Source organism: Scyliorhinus torazame, chromosome 4 (genome assembly GCF_047496885.1).
Source record: "Scyliorhinus torazame isolate Kashiwa2021f chromosome 4, sScyTor2.1, whole genome shotgun sequence".
Lineage (NCBI taxonomy): Eukaryota > Metazoa > Chordata > Chondrichthyes > Carcharhiniformes > Scyliorhinidae > Scyliorhinus > Scyliorhinus torazame.
The window spans coordinates 312,311,132-312,335,570 of record NC_092710.1 but is presented as its reverse complement, the minus strand read 5'-3'; the positions used below and the strand labels follow the sequence as shown (position 1 = coordinate 312,335,570).

Below are 24,439 nucleotides of genomic sequence, written 5' to 3'. Positions count from 1 at the left end.
GAATACGACCTCGGTGATGCTCCTAGCGCCAGCAGGACACATTCCTGATTCTCTGCTGGCGGAGAATTTAGTTTCTGAAACATAGAATCCCGCCCATTGTCTACTTAAACATGTCATTATGAATTTTATAGCATAAGGGGGTCACTCATTTAAGACAGAGGGTGAGGAGAAATTTTGTCATGTCAGTGTGTGATGATAGTGCTTTGATTTGCAAAGATAAAAAATCATTAAATAATGTGGTTGGCAGGTTCTTTCTTAAACTGACAAGTTGTCAAGGGAAATAACAGCATTGTGGAAGTGGACAAGTGTAAAGGTGCATGAGAGTAGATTATCCACTGGGTAAATTAGGGGCTGGTTTAGCACAGGGCTAAATCGCTGGCTTTGAAAGGCAGGCCAGCAGCACGGTTCAATTCCCGTACCAGCCTCCCCGAACAGGCGCCGGAATGTGGCGTCTAGGGGCTTTTCACAGTAACTTCGTTTGAAGCCTACTTGTGACAATAAGCAATTTTCATTTCATTTCATTCCAAATTGCTATCCTACATTGCATAATGTGGGAGGCCCAGCTTGAAATCCATATCTAATTGCAAGAATATCCCCAATGTTTTCATTTCATGCCATGGCAGTATGGTAGCATTGTGGATAGCACAATTGCTTCACAGCTCCAGGGTCCCAGGTTTGATACCGGCTTGGATCACTGTCTGTGCGGAGTCTGCACATCCTCCCCGTGAGTGCATGGGTTTCCTCCGGGTGCTCCGGTTTCCTTCCACAGTCCAAAGATGTGCAGGTAAGGTGGATTGGCCATGCTAAATTGCCCTTAAGTGTCCAAAATTGCCCTTAGTGTTGGGTGGGGTTGCTGGGTTATGGGGATTAGGTGGAGGTGTGGACCTTGGGTAGGGTGCTCTTTCCAAGAGCCGGTGCAGACTCGATGGGCTGAATGGCCTCCTTCTGCACTGTAAATTCCATGATAACTATGATAATTTCCTCCTTAAAGTTCAGCTCATCCATCTGTTTGGCTGTTTCAAAGCTTTGACAGGCCCCTGAGGTTTTAGCTGTCTTCAAAGGCTCAGATGGCTTCTGCTCAGGAGGGTTTCTTTACATCGTGTTCGGGGAACGACAATTTAAATGTTTGGCTGCCTTTCAAACCACTAATGCATTCTACTCAACAGGGCTTGTTTGCACAGCTGTTTTGGGGAACGTGAATTTTTTATTTGACAGATCTATGGCTTCGAAAGGGGAGAATGTTTTTCAGGTGAATTTCAAATAGTGTTTGTTTATTTTGACATATTTATGAGATTTTCAAAGACTTGGCAATTTTATTTTCGGGCTTTTGAATTCTGTTTATCGTAGATACTGGATGAGTCAATTGGGGATGTTGAATGGGAAATGGGGGGATTTGTAAAGTTTTGACTGTTGGGGAGTTGGGGGTTTGAAGTGGTAAAGAGGTTGAAGGACATAAAGTAGAGAAGTGAGGAAAGGCATGAGTGAGGGTCAGGCGAGCCTCAGACTGATTTCCAGAATTGGGCACATGTCTTAGCGAGGTAGGATTTTAACCTGGTCGCCTTGACACCAGGCCCGCCTCCGCCTCTGTTTTGGGCCTGCTGTGGGAGATGACAGGTTTGACCCCAGGCAGTCCCAGCCTCCGCCGGATGAAAATCCCACTGGCCAGCGTTCCCGGGTAAGAGGCAGGATCTCGACTTGGGGAAATGTCTGGAGTTTCAGTTCCCACCTCAAGACATGAAAATCCTGCCCGTGTTCTATTATGTGAAGTGAGCTGCAGAAAAGCAAATTGTTGAGTTATTGTTGAATGCCTGGATTTAATATCCAGCCTTTGGCTTTTGGTTACGTACTATTTATATGGGCGGCATGGTAGCACAGTGGCTAGCACTGTTGCTTCACAGCAACAGGGTCCCAGGTTTGATTCCCAGCTTGGATCACTGTCTGTGCGGGTTTCCTCTCGGTGCTCCGGTTTCCTCCCACAATTCCCGAAAGACGTGTTGTTAGGTGAATTGGACATTCTGAATTCTCCCTCTGTGTACCCGATCACGCTCCGGAATGTGGCGACTGGGGGATTTTCACAGTAACTTCATTGGAGTGTGAATGTGACAATAAAAAAAGATTATTATTATTATATTCCAAAGTAATCCCCAGCGATTGGATATGAGACTTGCTAATCTGCCAGCTTCCTGCCCCTACTCCAAATGTCCCTCAACAGGTTGTGGGATGTGCCTCTGTCTCAAGTCTGATGATTCTGGTTCAAAAAATAAATAAAGAGGTTTGATAGAAAGAAAACTGCTGGGTGCAAAGGCCAGAATGAAGGTGTTGACAAATTTACAATTAAAAAAAGATTATTTATTTTCTTCTTCACTCCTCTCAAGCTTGTATTGCGATTTTGATTATCTTTCGATTTGACACTTTAAAGCCTTCCGGACTCAACAGAGAGTTCAACAATTTTAGACAATATTCTCTGCCCCATTCTATTTCCTTTTCTTTGTTTCATTTTATTTTTTGTAACTTTCAGTCAGCAGCATACCAGCTGTAGGCACAGCTTTCATTTCCCTGCAACTTTTCTTGCCCCATATCCATTCCCTTCCGTTGTTCAATCTCTCCACCCTACCTTCCTTTTGTCCTTGTCCCACCCACCTTTCTCGGACCTAATGGCATCTTTGATTTCCCCAGTTGTGATGAAGATCCATGGATCTGAAATGTCAACTCTGTTTCTCTCGACATTTATCGCCACAACCAGCGTCTTCTGTCTTTATTTCTGGCCTCCGCAGTATTCTCCTTTTCGAGCAGTGACAATAGTTCATTAGTTGAGAATGAAATATTTTCCAGGTGACTGGGGAAACCTCCTCTCCTCTCCTTTGACGCAGTGCTGTGGAATCTTGCATCCCCTTGAGAGAGCAACTCGAGCCTCAGTTTAACATCTCAGACAATAACGATAGCACCTTGCACAATGCAGCACTCCCTCAGAACTACACTGAGGTGTTGAAGTGTAGGATTTGTGCTTAAGTCTCTGGACTACAGATGTCACATAATTAATACACGGTCCAGTACTGAAATATACACTTCTCAGTACAGGTTTCATGAGCTGACCCATGGTATGGGATTTTAGCACACCTTGAAAAGATAAATTTCCATATATTTTACTCACCATCCCACCAGTGCACTCTCTACAATCTTGCAAACAGGCTAGGTTTTCCCAGGTGCTGTAAGCTTTCAGCCCTGCTACTAATGCCTGCAAAGAGCGATTGTTAGCCAGATTCCTGCCTCGGTACATATCTTCATCCAGTATCTCTCCTGCATACCTGTTAGGTTGAAAAGAAAATCACACATAACCAACATGGGTATGTCCACAAATGAGAGGCATAACGCAATAACACAATACGATTGGTCGTAACCTCTGATAAAGGCACGTTTTTCGCAGCCCCTTCACATTAGAACCAGCTGCAGCACCCTTAGTGTCAGAAAGGTGGAAAGTATAAACAGCTAGGTTTATTGCTTCTCCTTGCATTCAGTCACCTGTGTTGCAAAATCTACCTTTTCAGACCATGCCCCGCACTGGGTGGAGCTGGAGCTGGGGGAGGAGAGGGGCCAACGCCCGTTGTGGAGGTTGGATGTGGGACTGCTGGCAGACGAGGAAGTGTGTGGGAGGGTGCGGGGTTGTATTGAAAGATATCTGGCGGCTAACGACAACGGGGAGGTGCAGGTGGGAGTAGTGTGGGAGGTGCTGAAGGCGGTGGTCAGGGGAGAGTTAATCTCCATCAGGGCTCACAGGGTGAAGATCGAGGGCAGGGAAAGGGAGAGGTTAGTGGAGGAGATTTTAAGGGTGGACAGGAGATATGCAGAGGCTCCGGATGAGGGACTACTCAGGAAGAGACGAAGTCTCCAGACGGAGTTTGACCTGTTGATCACAGGGAAGGCAGAGGCACAGTGGAGGAAGGCACAGGGGGCGATATATGAATATGGGGAGAAGGCGAGCCGGATGCTGGCACATCAGCTCCGTAAGAGGATGGCAGCGAGGGAAATAGGTGGAGTCAAAGATGGCAGGGGAACTACGGTGCGGAGTGCTGGGAAAGTGAATGAGGCTTTTAAGGCCTTTTACGAGGAACTGTATAGGTCCCAGCCCCCAGGGGGAAAAGAGGGGATGCGGCGATTCTTGGATCAGTTGAGGTTCCCAAGGGTGGAGGTGCAGGAGGTGGCTGGTCTGGGGGCGCCAATTGGGGTGGAGATGCTGGTTAAAGGACTGGGGAGCATGCAGGCAGGGAAGGCCCCGGGGCCGGATGGGTTCCTGGTGGAGTTCTACAGGAAGTATGTAGACCTGTTAGCCCCGTTGCTGGTAAGGACCTTCAATGAATCAAGGAGGGGGGGGACCCTGCCCCCGACAATGTCGGAGGCGACGATCTCTTTGATCTTAAAGCGGGATAAGGACCCACTGCAATGCGGGTCATATAGACCGATCTCGCTCCTTAATGTAGGCATTATGCCTACATTATGTTGGCCATGAGGATTGAGGACTGTGTTCCGGGGGTGATTCATGAGGACCAGACGGGATTCGTAAAGGGTAGGCAGTTAAACACTGATGTGCGAAGGCTCTTAAATGTAATAATGATGCCATAGGTGGAGGGAGAAGCTGAGATAGTGACAGCCATGGACGCGGAGAAAGCCTTTGATCGGGTAGAGTGTGAGTATCTCTGGGAAGTGTTGAGGAGGTTTGGGTTCGGGGGAGGGTTTATTAGTTGGGTTAAGCTCCTGTATAAAGCCCCGGTGGCGAGTGTGGTCACGAACCGGCGGAGGTCTGAGTATTTCCGGCTGTATCGAGGGACGAGGCAGGGGTGCCCCCTGTCCCCTCTGCTGTTCGCATTAGCAATTGAACCTTTGGCCATGGCGTTAAGGGAGTCGGGGAAATGGAAGGGGGTGGTTTGAGGGGGAGAGGAACATCGAGTGTCGCTGTACGCAGACAACCTGTTGCTGCATGTGATGGATCCAGTGGAGGGGATGGTTGAGGTAATCCAGATCCTACGGGAGTTTGGAGACTTTTCGGGCTATAAGCTCAATGTGGGAAAGAGTGAGCTCTTTGTGATCCATCCGGGGGACCAGGGAAGAGGGATAGAGGACCTACTGTTGAGGAGGGCGGAAAGGAGCTTTTGATATTTGGGGATTCAGGTAGCTAGGAGTTGGGGGGCACTGCATAAACTCAATTTGACGCGATTGGTGAAACAGATGGAGGAGGATTTTAAAAGGTGGGACATGTGCCACTCTCGCTGGCGGGCAGGGTACAGTCGATTAAAATGGTGGTTCTCCCAAGGTTTCGTTTTGTATTCCAACGCCTCCCAATTGTGATTACTAAGGCCTTTTTTAAGAGAGTAAGCAGGAGCATTACAGGATTTGTGTGGGCGAGCAAGACCCCGCGGGTAAGGAGGGGGTTCTTGGAGCGTAGCAGAGATAGAGGAGGGTTGGCATTGCTGAATCTGGGTGGTTATTATTGGGCAGCCAACGTGGCAATGATCTGTAAGAGGGAGAGGGGGCGGCGTGGAAGAGGTTGAAGATGGCGTCCTGCAAAGGAACGAGCCTGGGGGCGCTGGTGACGGCACCGCTGCTGCTCTTGCCGACAAGGTATACCACGAGCCCGATGGTGGCGGCAACGCTAAAGATCTGGGGGCAGTGGAGACGACGCAGGGGTGCGACGGGAGCCTCGGTGTGGTCCCCGATCAGAGACAACCATCGGTTTGTCCCAGGAAGAATGGACGGGGGGTTCCAGAGCTGGCATCGGGCAGGAATTAGAAGAATGGGGGACCTGTTCATTGACGGGACGTTTGCGAGCTTAGGGGCACTGGAGGAGAAGTTTGGGCTACCCCCGGGAAACGCTTTCAGGTACATGCAAGTGAGGGCGTTTGTGAGGCGGCAGGTGAGGGAATTTCCGCTACTCCCGGCACAGGGGATTCAAGATAGGGCGATCTCGGGCGTATGGGTCGGGGAGGGCAAGGTGTCGGCGATATACCAGGAGATGAAAGAAGAGGGGGAGGCTTTGGTAGAGGAGCTGAAGGGTAAATGGGAGGAGTTGGGGGAGGAGATTGAGGAGGGGCTATGGGCTGATGCCCTGAGTAGGGTCAATTCCTCTTCCTCGTGTGCCAGGCTTAGCCTGATACAATTTAAGGTGGTTCATAGAGCGCATATGACGCGGGCGAGGCTGAGTAGGTTCTTTGGGGTGGAGGACAGATGTGGGAGGTGGTCAGGAAGTCCGGCGAGTTCTTTTTCTTTTCTTTGTTACGGGAGGGGGGGGTGGGTTGGGTAGGGGGGGTTTGTTTGTAAGGTGGAAAATATTGTTATTGAAAAAATTCTTAATAAAAATATATTTTAAAAAGAAATGTGGACCAGGCGTAACGGCACTTGGGAGGGTCTCCAGGAAATCGGGGCCTTGGATGATCGAGCTCTGGACAGGGTGGTACCCGGGCACCCCGATTCCACCTAAGCACCATGGCAATGCCACCCAGGTGCCATTCTGGCAATACCTGGCTGAAAGGGGCAGTGCCAGGGTGCTGGGCTGCCAGTGCCAGTGCCCAGGTGGCATCTTGCATGTACCAGGGATCGGACCCAGGGTGCACTGCCCTTATAAAGTCAGGTTTGGAGGGTTTGAGGACCGTTTGCTGGGGTGCTTCTACTAGAGCTTGGGGGTAGTGGTTGGGGGGGGCAGGGGGTGGGCTGTGGGGTTGGGGTTGGCGGGGTAGGGTTCCAGCACGGCCGATGCCATGTTTTCCGGCGCAGGCCATCCGCCCTGCGCATGCGCGGCCTGGGACCTGGCGATTCTCCGGCCGTTTTCCGCATGATCCGCGAGTGTTTCACACAGCGTCGATGCTAGCCCCTCACTGGTACCAGAATCGTTGAGGGGTTTGAGCCGATTTTCCCGTTGTGATACTCCCGCGGATTCTCCCTTCGTGCCAGCACTTAGCCTCAGGAATGGAGAATTCTGCGCAGGAAATAGGAGCAGGAGTCGGCCATTCAGACCCCTCATGCCCCACTGAACTGGACTAGCCATATAAGTTCACCATCTAAGGCACAGGTCAGGAGTTTTATAGAATACTCTCTACTTGTCTAGATGAGTTCAGCTCCAACAACACTCAAGAAGCTTGATGCCATCCGGGACAAAGCATCCACTACCTCCAACATCCACCCCTGCCACTGCTGATGCACTGTGACAGCAGTCTGTACCATCTACAAGGTGCACTGCAGCAACTCATCTCGGCTCCTTACACAGCACCTTCCAAACCTACAACCACTACCATCTAGAAGGACAAGGGCAGCGGATACCTGTTTTTTTATTGGAGAAATTTACTGTAGTTTCTGTCAGGTTGGCTGTAGTTTGCGTGACCCTTTTTAACTGTGTTTGCTGAGTAAAGAGTAAAGAGACATCTGGCTGTGAAGTGGAGTGTTGTCTGCAAGCCCTGCTCTAATTCCAAGCCCAATGTAGCTCGTTGACTGACACACTAATATCAGTCGACGCATTGTAACTTTGGATTCAGCAAACTTGCAATCCAGTTTAGCCAAGTTGACACGTGACTTGTTTTCTTGCAACAAACAACTAATTCTGAGACAATATTTTTTTTTTTTTTTAGAAAGTATTTTATTGAAGCATTTGTAATTTTCACTGTTTTAACACTTTAACATTTCTTAAACAACCGAGGGGCATGCAAAAAACATAAAAAAATAACATCCCCTACCACCCCCGCCCTATTTCTTAATTATCCGTATACGAAGTTCCCTGTCCTTGTCTTACACTACTGAGACAATATTTATAATCTGAGGAAACAGACAGTGTATCATATTCTTCCTGATGGAGCTTTTGAGGCAGACTGTGAATTCATTTGAAGAAAGCAGCAATTTCAAGTTGAACGAGCTGCTTTTCTGTAACTACTTAAAGCTTCTGCATTTCCTGTTTCATGTCTCATATTTCAAAAAAAATCAATTGGAAAGTTACAGAAAATCTCCCTTCCCCATTCCTCTCCTGGACTGTGGTTTCCCAGAACACACGTGCCTCACCCAAGTGGCAGTGCACCATGTAATAATGAATTGATATCATAGTCTTTTTGATTGGTATAATTAACCATAGTCCACAATGGACTATAGGGATCTCTCTCCATTAGAGAGAAAGTGAGACAATTGGTTATATATAGCTTGAGGAGCACCATTCTGCAAGGGCGGTGCAAGTCTAGGAGGAGGCTCCCCATAACTTAACATAGCTGGTTCAGGAATTGAACTTGATGTCATTCCACATCACACTCCAGCCATCCAGTCAACTGAGCTATCCGACCACCATTATTATTTTAACATTGGCATGTTTAAACAGTATGGGATATTGGCCAGTCGCAAAAATCTAGGCTTGAGTCTCTGATTTATAATGGCATCGCATTTGATACAGGTTTAGTTTTGACTTGACATCCAAGTGTATCTTTCAACACATTGCAATCAAGAGGGACAATCCTGGTTAAAATGCCACCATGTCCACCCCCACATTCCTCTTTAGCCTTGTTCCTTTGCCTTAGCTCAGCAGAGCTGGGACCTACCTGCTTCCATATCGGAAAATGTTCAGACTTGGTGTTGTAAGCTATTGGAAATTTGTTCACTTGCCATGCACAGCTGTCCAATCTATGTAATAAATATAAAGTCTTGTACATTGCACACTTTTAAATCTCCTCCGCTAATAACAGCTTCAGAGCTGTGATCGTGATTTTTTAAAAAAAAATGTTTCATGGGATGTGAGTGTCTCTGGCAAGGCCAGTATTTCTTGACCATCACTCATTGCCTTGAGAAGATGGTAATGAGCCACCTTCTTCAACTGCTGCAGCCTATCTGCTGAACATGTGCTGTAGGGAAGGGAGTTCTAGGTTAAAGGAATGTCAATATGTTTCCAAGTCAGGATGATGTGTGGCTTGAAGTATGGTGGTCTTCCCATTCATCTTGTCCTGCTAGGTGATCAAGATCATGGGTTTTGAATGTGCTGTCGAAGGAGCATTGATGCGGCACACTCATCTGCCGCTCTGTGCTGGTGGTGGAGGGAGTTTTATGATCCTTGGCCTGACACCAGGACTTGAGGGGAGAGCCAGTTAGAGACTAATAATGCTTTGTTTAAAGTAGATAATGTTTGAGATTCAAGACCCTGACTAAGCGAATAAAGCCACAGGACACCATGGGTTTCAAATGAACAAAAATAAGCTTTATTATACAAGTTCAGAAAGATAAAACTATTTGGGGCAGCACAGTGGCGCAGTGGGTTAGCCCTGCTGCCTCACGGCTCCGAGGTCCCAGGTTCGATCCCAGCTCTGGGTCACTGTCCACATGGAGTTTGCACATTCTCCCCATGTTTGCGTGGTATATAACCCATTCTGGTTAAAAATAAGTGTGAAATATTGGATGCAATAAGTATTGCGAGTAAATACTGGAGGCCGGTTTGACGAAGGCTTGAGTCATGCAGTCAGCACATTGAAGGTCTCCATTATTTTTTACTGCAACCCAGATCACAGGCGAGGACAAGCAGAAGGTGATGCTTCTGACTTATATGCAAATCCTAGACTAAATTAATTAGACTGCCTCACGGTGTCGAGGTCCCAGATTCGATCCTGGCTCTGGGTCACTGTCCGTGTGGATGTTGCACATTCTCCCCGTGTTTGCGTGGGTTTCGTCCCCACAACCCAAAGATGTGCAGGTTAGGTGGATTGGCCACGCTAATTTGCCCCTTAATTGGAAAAAATGAATTGGGTACCCTAAATTTATTTTTAAAAAGAAAGATAAAACAATTTACAATATCTATCTTTTAACCTAACATTCAGGAATAAGTATGACGTACATGTGAATTAGCAGGCCAACTGTGATTAAAAGGCACCACACTACATAATAGAGGCAAAAACAGGTTCCATGGAATACTCAACAGCCCATCCAGGAATTTGTCACTTTTTTTTATTCATTCATGGGATGTGGGCCTCGTTGGCTGGGCAAGGGGCTGGTTTAGCACACTGGGCTAAACAGCTGGCTTGTAATGCAGAACAAGGCAGCAGTGCGAGTTCAATTCCCATACCAGCCTCCCCGAACAGGCGCCGGAATGTGGCGACTAGGGGCTTTTCACAGTAACTTCATTGAAGCCTACTTGTGACAATAAGCGATTATTATTATTTATTGCCCATCCCTGAGGGCATTTAAGAGTGAACCACATTGCTGTGGGTCTGGAGTCACATTCAGGCCAGACCATGTAAGGATGACAGATTTCATTCCCTAAAGGACATTAGTGAACCAGATGGGAGCTTACAACAATCGACAAACAATCGACAATGGTTTCATGGTCATCTTTAGACTTCTAATTCCAAATTTTTATTGAATTCAAATTTCACCATCTGCCATGGCAGGATTTGAACCCGTGTCCCCAGAGCGTGACTCTGGGTCTCTGGATTACTAGTCCAGCAACAATACCACAACACCACTACCTCCCCAGTGATCCAACCAATCTGGCTGAAACTTTGGTATTTCTCAGAAGTATATTCAATCTCCATATTTGAAGATCTTGCCTTTCAATTCTCTCTGAAACGCACCCCCACTAGGACATCTTCAACAATGACCCAACTCACAGGCTTTCACTCCCGCCTTCCAAGATTCTTTTCCCTTGGATCTCCGAATGCACACAAGGTTCACCTTCCAAGCAAGATTTCAGGTCTTCAACCGTGCCAAGCAGAACACCACTGCTCAAGGAGTACCTAAGCCCCAAAGGCCTGCAAGCATGGAGACCCCAATCTTCAGCTGCCTTCTCCGATCTTTAGGTTGCCTCTCGTGCCCACCTCATTTAGGGCGTGATTCTCCAGATAAATTTCAAAGTTCACTTGTGGTGGGTTTTTCAGGGAGTTCATGACACATAGTGATTTTTTTTGGGCCCTGGGGAGTTTCTCACCGGTTTAGCCCACACTTAGAATTGTTTTAGAGCTGGGGAGCTGAACTCGGAGATCGGGCTGCCATTTTGAAAGGGTGCCCCGATCTCTTAAGTCAGCTTGTCCCCCTACCCATTGGCAATGTCACCCCCCACACACATGGGCACGACCCCACACACCCTAAGTGAGGACATCCTGTTATGGGGTCCCTGTCTTCAGCCCTCCCAACCCAGGTTCCCTTACAGCATCCCATTCCTTCCAGGACCCCCACCCATCACCCCCCCAACCTCCCAGAGGCCCCTACTTACCACACCCCCACCCTTCAAACCCCCCTCCACCCTCATATCATGGGCCTGGCCCTCCTCGGGCCCTGAATATTGGCACTGCCACCCAGGCACCCGGGCAGTGCTCCTGCCAGCTTGGAAATACTACCACGGTGGCAGTGCCAAGGTGCCAGCTGGGCAGTGCCAAGGTGCCCATGTTCCACGGGGAGGTCCAAGGAGCCACCCTGCACTTACCCTGACCACCCAAGATCCTCCGATGGCCCGGAAACCTCCCCAGGTGCTGTTCCGCCTGGTCCACGTTTGTAATGAAAGGAGCTTGGCTGCAGCCTCCCTGGGGAGGCCGGAGAATCAAGGGAGGCCAGTGGATATCGGGCAGGTGTGTCATATGTACGTTTAAGACCTACTTCCGAGAGCGCCGTTTGGTCCCGCCCCTTTTGGGCAGAATTCCGACTCCAATGTATCGCGGGACTTGAGTAAATCCCATGAGGTGCAGAGGCTGCTGGGAGGCCCGCTGCAGGGATCTCCTCGGATTCTCCGGCCGCGCTGTGCTCTCGCTCAAGCGTAACACAGCAAGAGAATCGCACCCTTAAAGTCTGACCCCTGCAGCTCACCCTTGAATTCAGAGCAGAGACTCTGCTCCTTTCTTTGACTTAACCTAAGGTACCCATTTTTGACCTCTGACATTTATCCCTGGCAAAGCTATTTCACTCGCAAAATTAAGAAGAGATTGTTTAAGAAGGGAAAAATAGAGCAGTTTTGGTCTTCTTATCTAAGGACAGATGTTCCTGCTTTAGAGGGAGTGCAGCAAAGGTTTACCAGACTGATTCTTGGGATGGCAGGATGGAGGCATGAAGAGAGATTGAGTCAGTTAGGATTGTGTTCGCTGGAGTTCAGAAGTATGAGAGGCGAGCTCATAGAAACCTTTAATTTAAACCCTCCTGATCTACTCTAGCAAATACTCCCCCTCCTCCAGAATCGGTCCCAATGCCTAGGAATCTGAAACCCTCCCCCTCACACCATCTCTTCAGCCATTTATTCATCGATATATCCTGCTATTTCTACTCTGACGTGACACTGGTCTAATCTTGAGATCACTACCGTTGCAGTCAGACTTCTCAACTTTCTTCCTAACCCACTATGTTCTGCTTTCAGGACCTCATCCTGTTTTTTACCAACGTGTACCAATGTGCACCATGAACACTGGCTGTTCAAACTCCCTCTCCAAACTGTTGTGCAACCGCTCCAAGACATCCTTGACCCTTGCACTAGGGAGGCAACATACCATCCTGGAGTCTCGTCTGCAGTCACAAACACCTACATATTGCCCTTACAATTGAATTGCCTATAACTATTGCATTCCCACACTTTCTACTCCTCCCCGCTGCAACAGAACCAACCATGGAGCAATGAATTTGGTTGTTGCTGCCTTCCTCTGAGAGGTCAGTCTCCTCAACAGTATGCAATGCAGTATATCTGGTTTGCAGGAGTATGGCCACAGGAGATTCCTGCACTGCCTGCCTAGCTCTCTTAATCTGCCCGGTGGTCACCCATTCCCTGCCTGCCTGTGGAGTCTGACCCTGCGTTGTGACCACCTCTCTATAAGTGCTCTCCACAACACTCTCAGCCTCGTGGATGCTCCATATGTCCCCAGCCCCGCTCCAACTCCAAACCCCGGGCTTCCGGAGCTGTAGCTAGCCATGTCCTGCGCACATGCTGGCCCCAGGCACTGGAAATGTTCCCAGCTTCCCATCTGGAGTACAAGGAGCAAACCACAGCTTTGAGCTCTCCTGCCATGACTTAGGGGCTGGTTTAGCACAGGGCTAAATAGCTGGCTTTTAAAGCAGACCAAGGCAGGCCAGCAGCACGGTTCAATTCCTGTACCAGCCTCCCTGAACAGGCGCCGGAATGTGGCGACTAGGGGCTTTTCACAGTAACTTCATTTGGATCCTACTTGTGACAATAAGCAATTTTCATTTCATTCATTTTCATTTAATTTTCCCCTTTAAATTAAACCTTTCGAAGATGCTTGATATTAGATTATATCCAATTCGCTATGGTCCTTCTTTCTTTGCCCGTTACTACCAATTATATCCCTTTCAGATTATAAACCACAAAAAGTATTTTCAAACTATAAGTGACTTACTGACTTTACCCACTGCTTACCAACCAGCTCTCTCCCTTGTAGCCTCAGCTGCTGCAGCAGGGCAAGACCCCTCACTTACAAAACATGGAGAAAAAAAAAAAAAACACCTATTCCCGCTCCGCACTGAATTCCCACTCTGTTTCAAATTCTCGAGTTTCAACTCACTCTGGCTGTGCCTCACTCCGGATGTGGATCCGTTCTGTCCCACTGCTCGTGCACAAAGCTCACTGTCATAGAAGCACTTAAATTGCAGGGGGAGGCTATTTAGCCCATTGTGTTTGCGCCAACTTGTGTTTGCCAGACCAATCTCAAACCATTAGAATTATGAGATTATCTCTAACAGGCAAGACTGGCCAAAAATATATTTAAGACTGAGAGACAACTTGATGGGAATCATTATAACGATGAAAATGTTTCATGCGGTTGACATAAAGAAGGTGTTTTCACACTTGGGAAGGCCAGAATTAGGGTCCATAAATTTACGATAGTCGTTGAAAAATACAATTGAAAATTCAGGAGAGAGTGGTCATAATGTCGAATTTGCTATCGCAAGGAGAAGTTGAGGCAAGGTAAACCAGATCAAGATATATCGGTTAGTGTAGGCAGATGGCCTGTGATTCAGAGCAGCATCAAAAGTGCGGATTTGATTCCTGCTCCAGCTAAGGTAAACTTGGGACCAGCCTCCATAACCTGCCACAGAGAGTGAAAGGCAATGGCAAATCACCAGTGACAAAAGCTGCCAAAATGGCTCAGGATAAAGCAGCAGTCGGCAATGTGCCATGGGCCAGTTTTTTTTGACAGAGAAGACATGAATGAGAGTATACTTATGATGGAAAAATAAATAAAAGAATATGTTGATGGGGTTAGATGATAAAGGGCAGGAGCAAGCTCATGTGCAGCATAAGCACCTGTTGTCTGATTGGCCAATTCTTATGCTGGAAGTACTGTCTAATAATTCCCTTGCCGTACTCTACCTCATAAATGTCTGTTTTTGAGCCTTCGTACATTTTTTCCTTCAAAGATGAAAGACTTTGCCTCAACTATTCCCAATGACAGAACATTCCCTGCTGATGCAACTTCATAGGTCAAAACTATTTTTCCTAACCTCACTCCTCATTCTATTAACAGCAATGTGAAATTGGTTACCACTCATGCCCTTATTATTGACTCGGTAACCAAGCTAACCAACTCCTCAGCTACTGCAGCAGTCTGTGCCTGCATGCAGCTGGAACTGGGCAGCATTCAAGCTTGGGCTGATAACTGGCAAGTAATATTCATGTCACACAAGTGCCAGGTAATGGCCATCTCCCACATACTGGGGGTTACCATTGACCAGATGTTTAATTGGACCAGTCATATAAATACTGTGGCTACAAGAGCAGGTCAGAGGCTAGCAACTCTGCAGCTGACTCCCAAAGCCTGTCCACCAAAAGCACAAGTTAGGAGTGTGATGGAATACTCTCCACTTGCTTGGATGAGTGCAGCTCCAACAACACTCAAGAAGCTGAATGCCACCTTGGGTAGATCCCAACCGATTGGCATCGCATCCACAACCTTAACCATTCCCAATCACTCAACTACCAATGCACGGTGGCATCAGATGGACTACTTACAAGATGCACTGCAACAACTCACTCACACTCCTTCGACAGCACCTTCTAAATCGTTCCCTATGTCATGCAGAAGGACAAGGGAACCAGGCAAATGGGAATGCCATGACCTCACCAAATCACTCATCATCTTGGTTAGACCACTTTGCTGGGTCAAAATCCTGGAACTCCCTTCCTAACACCACTCTGCGTGTGTCTACACCACTCGTTCAAGATGGAGGCTTGCGCGCATTGTCCCAAGGGCAATAAAGATGGGCAACAAATGCTGGACATGCGAGTGATGTTCATATCCCATGAACAAATAAAAAGGAAACACTTTATCCCCATTCATCTATCAATACCATTCATAATTCCCAAACTCTCTATTAAATCTTCTCTTAATCTTTATGGCATCAATGGAAAGAGTCCAGTATTTAATCTCTGTTTCCAACTGTTGTTTTCCATTCCTGGCATTATCCTGCTGAATCTACATTGAATCTGCTCAGAGGTTTTGATGCTTTTTCTCTAAATGTCTGTCCAGAACTGGACACCATACTCGAGCGCTGGCTTAGGCATTGTCAATGCCTTGTATAATCTATCACCTCTCTACTGTTGTATTTCACTTTATGAAAGTTGATGCTCATCATCATGGTACAAGAAAATGATAGTGAATCAAAATCCACTTAAAATAATTTTAATTTTTTTTTAAAATTTAGGATATCCAATTCATTTTTTCCAATTAAGGGGCAATTTAGCGTGGCCAATCCATCTGTCCTGCACATCATTTAGGTGAAACCCACGAAAACACGGGAAGAATGTGCAAACTCCACACGGACAGTGACCCAGAGCTGGGATCGAACCTGGGACCTTGGCGCCATGAGGCAACCATGCTAACCACTTGCGCCACTGTGCTGCCCTCAACTTCTCAAAATAAATGACTGGGGGGGGGGGGGGGGGGCAGCACGGTGGCTCAGTGGTTAGCACTGCAGTTTCATGGCGTGGAGGTCCCAGGTTCAATCCTGGCTCTGGATCACTGTCCGTGTGGAGTTTGCACATTCTCCCCGTGTTTGCGTGGGTTTCGCCCCCAACCCAAAGATGTGCATGGATTGGATTGGATTTGTTTATTGTCACGTGTACCGAGGTACAGTGAAAAGTATTTTTCTGCGAGCAGCTCAACAGATCATTAAGTACATGAGAAGAAAAGGGAATAAAAGAAAATACATAATAGGGCAACACAACATATACAATGTAACTACAAAAGCACTGGCATCGGATGAAGCATACAGGGTGTAGTGTTAATGAAATCAGTCCATAAGAGGGTCATTTAGGAGTCTGGTGACAGTGGGGAAGAAGCTGTTTTTGAGTCTGTTTGTGCGTGTTCTCAGACTTCTGTATCTCCTGCCCAATGGAAGAAGTTGGAAGAGTGAGTAAGCCGGGTGGGAGGGATCTTTGATTATACTGCCCGCTTTCCCCAGGCAGCGGGAGGTGTAGATGGAGTCAATGGATGGGTGGCAGGTTCGTGTGATGGACTGGGCAGTGTTCACGACTCTCTGAAGTTTCTTGCGGTCCTGGGCCGAGCAGTTGCCATACCAGGCTGTGATGCAGCCTGATAGGATGCTTTCTATGGTGCATCTGTAAAAGTTGGCAAGAGTCAATGTGGACATGCTGAATTTCCTTAGTTTCCTGAGGAAGTATAGGCACTGTTGTGCTTTCTTGGTGGTAGCGTCGACATGGGTGGACCAGGACAGATTTTTGGCATTGAGGGAGAGATTGTTGTCGCTACACCACTCCACTAGGTTCTATATCTCCCTCCTGATTCGGACTCATCGTTATTCGAGATCCGGCCCACTACGGTCGCATCGTCAGCAAACTTGTAGATGGAGTTTGAACCAAGTTTTGCCACGCAGTCGTGTGTGTACAGGGAGTAGAGTAGGTGGCTAAGTACGCAGCCTTGCGGGGCGCCGGTGTTGAGGACTATTGTGGAGGAGGTGTTGTTCATTCTTACTGATTGTGGTCTGTTGGTCAGAAAATCGAGGATCCAGTTGCAGAGTGGGGAGCCAAGTCCTAGGTTTTGGAGCTTTGATATGAGCTTGGCTGGGATTATGGTGTTGAAGGCGGAGCTGTAGTCAATAAATAGGAGTCTAATGTAGGAGTCCTTGTTTTCGAGGTGGATTGGCCACGCTAAATTGCCCCTTAATTGGAAAAATTGAATTGGGCACTCTAAATTTAAAAAAGAAAATGACTGGGTATAATTGCTCTAAAAAAATTAATCAGCAGTTAGAATACCCATATGTATGTCCCAAGGCAATGATCTTTATAATGTTGGTTTGTAGGGCCTTTCCATGTGCAAACTGGTTGCCAGGTTTGAAAACAAAACAACATGACTGCTTTTCAAAAAAATAGTCCATTGGAACTCTGCTGTGATTCGCCACAACCACAATGAGGGTTCGATATGTGTGCATGTTCTTTCTATGATTATGAATCGACCATTTCCTGGATTGGATGCTGATAGAAAGTGATATTAAGAAATTCAGTTTGCATGCAGAGTGAGATCAAGTTTAGAATTACAGTGAAATCGCAGATGTGTCAAACTCAGATGACACAAAATTCTAGTCATATTGAAGTGGTTAACCATTCCTGCTGGAAGAACAGCAAATCCCATAGAACGATACCCATGATAACCAAAATTCTGTGCTGGTAACTTTGGATTGGCCGAACTTGTCTTAGAATGTCCCCAGCCAGTCACAGCGGAGTCAGACCGCCAGAATAGCACAAAGTCATTGAACCCAAGGAGGCCGATGAGCCTGCAGTGTCTGATAAATGCCCGCCCATTTCCCATGCTCTGCACTGCAGCACGTAAAAATGAAAAACTTGTTTGACTGCATTAATGAGATGGTGGCATGCATCACGCACGTTCAAATAAGCACATGACACAGAAAAAGATTACGGAGTTTAATCCCCAACAATGTTCGGCGCAAAGTTCCGGCCTTTTGCAATGTCAAGCCATTGCACGGTACAAGCAAATTGAAAAAATACTTTGTCACATATTTAATGGTTTACTGCACAGAGAGAGAAACAGAGTTAACATTTCTGTAGAAGGGTCATATAGACTTGAAATGTTAGCACTGTTTCTCTCCCCAGGTGCTGCCAGGCTTGCTGAGTTTATCCAGCATTTTCTGTTTTTATTTCAGATTTGCAGCACTCGTAGCATTTTGCTTTTGTAACGGTTTACTGTGTTTGTTTACATTTGGCTTGACACAGGTTGGATTTGTGGACATATCAGGTTATATAGAGATACATTCACCTGCGAATTGGGTCTCCTCGGTTAAACTCTGCTTGACACAAATTTGTGGGGTGATCCCCTGGGATTCGACACACCGGGATTTTACTGTAGTATTTGAAGCATAAAGGAAGAGTGATTTTCAAAATCGTTTTCAGGCAAACGATTACAGGAAAGTGAAAAAACTTTGTAACCAAGCAGTTATCAGCACCAAATCAATTAAGATATTTAAGAAGTGACAGATGAACAAAGAGAAACTTGCATGTGATTCTGAGCCATTCACAACCACAGGGGTATCCCAAAGTGCTTTCCAGCCAATTAAGTAAAAGTGGAGTGTCACTGATGTGTTATGTACTCTGGGATAACACAGGCTGCAACTCGATGCAGCTTTGACCAAAAGATACTCCAGACTTTGAAGTAAGTTCAATGTGATTTATTGAACCATTAGCACAGTTCTCTATGAGTTTGACTCTCCTGCTAATCTTGCTATAGTAACTCAGTCTAACTAACCAGTCTGCTCTAAGCCACATGGTGGGTGTGATGCTTCTGATCTGCCCCTGTCCTTCTCTCTAAGTGTCACCTGTGGAAAGAGGCAGAGCATGTGTGCCCCGTCCTTATATATGGGTTGCCCCCTTGTGGTAGTGTTACATCTGGGTGTCTTGACTGCCCATTGGTCGTGTCCTACTCTATATGTTCATTAGCAGCAAAATCCCACAGACCGTCCCTGCTTCTCTTCAAAACAGGTCAAGATAAAAGATCGCTCGCACTCAGAGTGAAAACGGGGTCGCATACAAAAGAAAATGGTACATCCAACAGTGCAGCACTCTTCTGTGTTGCACTGGAGAGCCAGCCGAGATTTTGTGCTCAAGTCTCTGGAGTGGGACTCAATGCCACAGATTTCTGGCTCAGAGACCAGTGAGCCACTGCTAGCACGTGAATATACAAAGACTTATATTGAAGGATACAGGAAAAAAAAGAGGATGTGTGCTTTTAAATTTTTTTTCCAATTAAAGGGCAATTTAGCATGGCCAATCCACCTACCCTGCATTTCTTTGGATGGTCTGTGCACGATAGTATTGAAACAGCAATATATTTCCTTGTCAGGATGGTGTGTCGCTTGGAGGAGAACTTGAAGATGGTGATGTTAGAACATAGAACATTACAGCGCAGTACAGGCCCTTCGGCCCTCAATGTTGCGCCGACCTGTGAAACCACTCTATAGCCCATCTACACTATTCCCTTATCGTCCATATGTCTATCCAATGACCATTTGAATACCCTTAGTGTTGGCGAGTCCACTACTGTTGCAGGCAGGGCATTCCACACCCTTACTACTCTCTGAGTAAAGAACCTACCTCTGACACCTGTCTTATATCTCTCTCCCCTCAATTTAAAGCTATGTCCCCTCGTGCTAGACATCACCATCCGAGAAAAAAGGCTCTCACTGTTCACCCTATCCAATCCTCTGATCATCTTGTATGCCTCAATTAAGTCACCTCTTAACCTTCTTCTCTCTAATGAAAACAGCCTCAAGTCCCTCAGCCTTTCCTCATAAGATCTTCCCTCCATACCAGGCAACATTCTGGTAAATCTCCTCTGCACCCTTTCCAATGCTTCCACATCCTTCCTATAATGTGGCGACCAGAATTGCACGCATGTTCTCATGTAACTGATGCCCTCGCCGTTCTAGGCGGTAGAGACCACAGCTTGGAAGGTGCTGCAGAAGGCGTCTCGGTGATTGGCTGCAGTGCATCTTGTATATGGTACACACAGCTGCTACTGTTTCTCGGTGGTGGAGGGAGTGAACTTTTGAGGTGGTGAATTGGGTGACCTGCTTTGTCCTGGTTCGTTTCAAGCGTCCTGAGATTTGGTGGAGCTGCACTCATCTAGGTATTTAAAAAAAAAAATTTTTTCCGCGTGCCCAATTAATTTTTTCCAATTAAGGGGCAATTTAGCGTGGCCAATCCACCTACCGTGCACACCTTTGGGTTGTGGGTGTGAAACCCACGCAAACACGGGAAGAATGTGCAAACTCCACATGGACAGTGACCCAGAGCCGGGATCGAACCTGGGACCTCGGCGCCGTGAGGCAGCAGTGCTATCCACTGCGCCACCGTGCTGCCCGTACTCATCCAGGTATGTGGGGAGTGGCCCATCACACCCCTGACTTGTGCCTTGGACAGTTTGGGGAGTCAGGTAGCGAGTTACTCACTGCAGAATTCCTAGTCTCTCACCTGCTCATAGCCACAGCATTTATAGGACTCCCTACAAATCTCCCTACAGATGCGACCAGGCCTGCTGAGATTTTCCAGCATTTTCTCTTTCATTTATGTCCAGTTCAATTTCTGGTCAATGGTAACCCCCCAGGAAGTTGATAGTAATAATAATATTTATTATTGTCACAAGTTGTCTCACATTAGCACTGCAATGTGCAATGACGTTACTGTGAAAATCCCCTAGTCGCCACACTCTGGCGCCTGTTTGTGTACACTGAGGGAGAATTCAGAATGTGTAACTTATCTAACAAGCATGTCTTTCGGGACTTGTGGGAGGAAACCGGAGAACCCAGAGGAAACCCACGCAGACACAGGGAGAATGTGCAGACTCCACACAGACAGTGACCCAAGCCGGGCTTCGAACCCGGGACCCTGGAGCTGTGAAGCAACAGTGCTAACCACAGTGCTACCATGCCACCAAGGCTGTAATGAGGTCAGGAGCCGAATGGTTGTTCCTGGCAGAACCAAAGCCAAGCATCAACAAGCAGATTACTGTTGTGTAAGTGTTGTTTGATTGCACTGTCAATGACACGTTCCATTACTTTTGCAGGTGACTGAGAGTAGGCTAATGGAGAGGGATTGGCTGGGTTTGTAGACAGGACATGGGCAATTTTCAAAATTGTCAGGGAGATGCCAGTGTTGTAGCTGTACTCTTAACAGCTTGACTAAAAGTGCAGCGAGTTCTGGAGCACAAATCTTCATTACTACTGCTGTAATGTTGTCAGGGCCTTTGCAGTCTCCAGTGCATTTCGCTTTTCTTGATATAATGTGGCGTAAATTGAGTTGTTTGAAGCCTGGTATTACAGAGTGTCATTTTGGGAACAGAGTATTTTTATAAGCTTTTCTCCTATGTTATTGTATTTCTGGTGTCTATTGCCAGTTCTGAGCATGTATGGGCTTTGGTGGGCTTTCCAGGCTGCAAGGGGGTGACCCATGAAATGAAATGAAATGAAAATCGCTTATTGTCACAAGTAGGCTTCAAATGAAGTTACTGTGAAAAGCCCCTCGTCGCCACATTCCGGCGCCTGTTCGGGGAGGCTGGTACGGGAATCGAACCGTGCTGCTGGCTTGCCTTGGTCTGCTTTAAAAGCCTAGCGATTTAGCCCAGTGTGCTAAACCAGCCCCTTAACCCATAAGCAAGACCTGTTTCACTACAGCTCCTGTTTTCGTAGTTATTACTGTTACTACTGTTCTGCTGAGTTGCTGTTATTGTTAAACTTTTAAACTTATTTATATAAAGAAGATTCTTCTTTTAAACAACGCATTTGACTGCCCGCTCTGTGGCCTCCAGCTACCACATCTTTTTGGCGACGAGCAGAAAACAGAAACATTTCAATGTGTGATTTTGCATGCGATTGGCGGGGTGCTTCTCAATGGCTGCTTCGGTGAGATCATGGCCTGTATTTAACGGCACTTAGTGCCGGAAATGAGCTCCCACCAGTTTCTCGCCATTACTGGCTATCTCGCTATTTGATTCATGCCTCAGCATCTTGGCGCTAACAAGAGGGAGCTACGTTCAAACGCTGCCACACCATTCACACCCAGTCAACACACAAGCATGGCAGCGCACAGACCTGCTCCTCGCTTTGGAAATGCCGATCTGGCCAGGTTCCTGGTTGCAGTGGATGAGAGACAGGACATTCTGTTCCCCTGGGGAGGGGTGGGTGGGTGTTGGAGGCCCAACAGCCCAGGTCACCAGTATCGCCTAAGAGGCAGTGCGGGCAACATGACCAGGACCATGGCTGTACAATGTCGAAAGAAGACCAACAGCCTCCACCGAGCTGCAAGGGTAAGTTCCCAGCTCTCTCCTGGCATCAGCACGGCCTGCCAGCCCTCAAATTCCCAACCCCCCACCCCCACAAGTCACCCTGCTGACGCCTCGCATACTCCCCACATCCGATCGTCGTGCTTGCTACTCAGAACCCACTTCGTGTCCAGCTGCGGTGCCCTCACGTGCCACCTGCTGTAGACCCCCCTGACCCATCAAGCATGCGGCTCAGAAAGCCCTCTTTTTGTCCCTGTAGGCAAGGATCGTCCATTATAAGCAGGAAAGGGCCAGGATGGGGACAGAGTAGCAGAGGTCCGAGTCTTCACCCCCTGTGAGGAACGGGACCAGGAAACTGCGGGGATAACCGAGAAGAGAGCACTCACTGACTCATGATGTTGGCCTGCACCGCAGAGGTGAGGCTCTACTGTCACTTCACCCAGATGACCTGCCTCAAGTGAGTTGTTCATATCAGACACAATGATCCTTCCCTCTCACTGGCCACATGTCCAATGTCTCGCAAGATCTCCATTTGATGGGCACGGGGCCATCTGAAGTCGTTCTTTCCACCACCCCCCCCCCCGCCACCCAAAGGAGACCACCTCAGAGGAACGCTCCAAGGAGACCACCATCAAGGCATCACAGATATCACCCCCACCTTCCAGCTGCGCAGAGATGCACACTAGCTAGGGGGAATGAAAATGTCAAATGTTCACAATTTAAAAATGTTTCACCTGATACATGCAAAGTCTCTGTCACGTTAATCTTCACAGTGAGCCTGCCTGCAAGCCCACCTCTTGCCCTTTATCCCCCCGCAGGCACAGTGGTTCAAGATGCAGGCCCCATTCAGATGGATGTGAGAACGCTGTCAGTGGAAAGACAGGAGGCAGTCTCTGGCATAACCTGAGGAGCACAACCTCTTATCATCACTCTCCAGCCGTGCAGACTGACCCGCTGACAATGCCAAAACACCCTCCCCCCACAATCTACTCCTTCGCCCTGGGGTGATGTTACACAGATCCTTGGACGATGGAAGAGGGCAGTTGGGGAGGGATGTGTGTGGGTTGGAAATGGGAGAGAGGAGGAAGGAGGGGAATGGGGGAGGGATAATTGGGGGCAGGAGGGATTGGGGGAGTAGAGGGATTGGGGAGAAGGGAAATTGGGTGTGATGGAAGGGAATTGGCAGGAGGGATGAAAAGGAGGGATTGGGGGGGGGGAGGAGGGGAATGTGGTGGAGGTGGAAAAGGAGGAATTGGGATGGGGGGGTTGAGTGGGAAGATGGAATCGGGGAAGGGATGGTTTTTTTGGGGGGGGGAAGGAGGAACTGGGGGATGTAGAGGGGGATTGTGGGAAGAAGGAATCTGGGGGTGGTAGGCGGATCGGGTGGGAAGGAGGCAAATGCAGGGGAGCTAGGATGGGGGGAGGTGAAGGACGGATTGGGGGAGGGTGGAGCTGACGGACAAAGCTTCATTCTATGAGAATCGAGTGAAGATGCAGGTTCTCCCTGGTCGTCCGTGCATGCCGGACAATTCCCGCTGCCTGTCCTCCATCCTCCCGCTCCTCCTGTGGGTCCTCTCTGGACTCGTCCTCCATTCCCTTCTGGTCCGCCTCCTCCTCAACCAAGGCCACATATCCAAAGGCTAACAACCTCGGAGACAGCAAATTCCTCCACATCTCTGTCTTAATTAGAAGACCCCCTTATTTTGAACCAGTGCCTCCTAGTTCCAGATTCCCCCACAAGGTCCTTTCAGTATCTACCCTGAAGAAGAGTATCTTTGACAAAGAGTCATCCAGATTCGAAACGTTTATTCCCGTCTCTCTCCACAGATGCTGTCAGACCTGCTGAGATTGCCCAGTGTTTTCTGATTTTGTTTCTGCAGTAATTTGCTTTTACCCTCAGAATCTTATATTTTTCAATAAGATGCTCTCTCGTTCTTCTATACTCCAATGAGCATAGAATCACGGAAAGTTTATGGCACAGGAAGAGGCCACTTGGCCCATCGTACCTGGGCTGACGAAGAAACAAGTCACCTGTCCCACTTTCCAGCATTAGGTCCATAGCGCAGCAGTTTACGGCACCTGAGATGCATATCGAGGCACCTTTTTTAAAATAGGTTGAGGGTTTCGACCTTGACTACCGACCTCAAACAGGACGGTTTGCATCTGAACTAGAGGGGCACCAATATCCTGGGAGGAAA

At 47.7% G+C, this 24,439-nt stretch overlaps 1 protein-coding gene across 1 annotated transcript in view; it reads right to left on the bottom strand.

Moving 5' to 3' along the window:
• acoxl (acyl-CoA oxidase-like) overlaps positions 1-24,439 on the bottom strand; it is a 667,710-nt gene that overhangs the window by 281,800 nt on the left and 361,471 nt on the right. Inside the window, exon 12 of the mRNA XM_072500077.1 lies at positions 3,152-3,305. Within this exon, the coding sequence (XP_072356178.1) occupies positions 3,152-3,305 (154 nt within the window). The remainder of the gene's footprint in view (positions 1-3,151; positions 3,306-24,439) is intronic.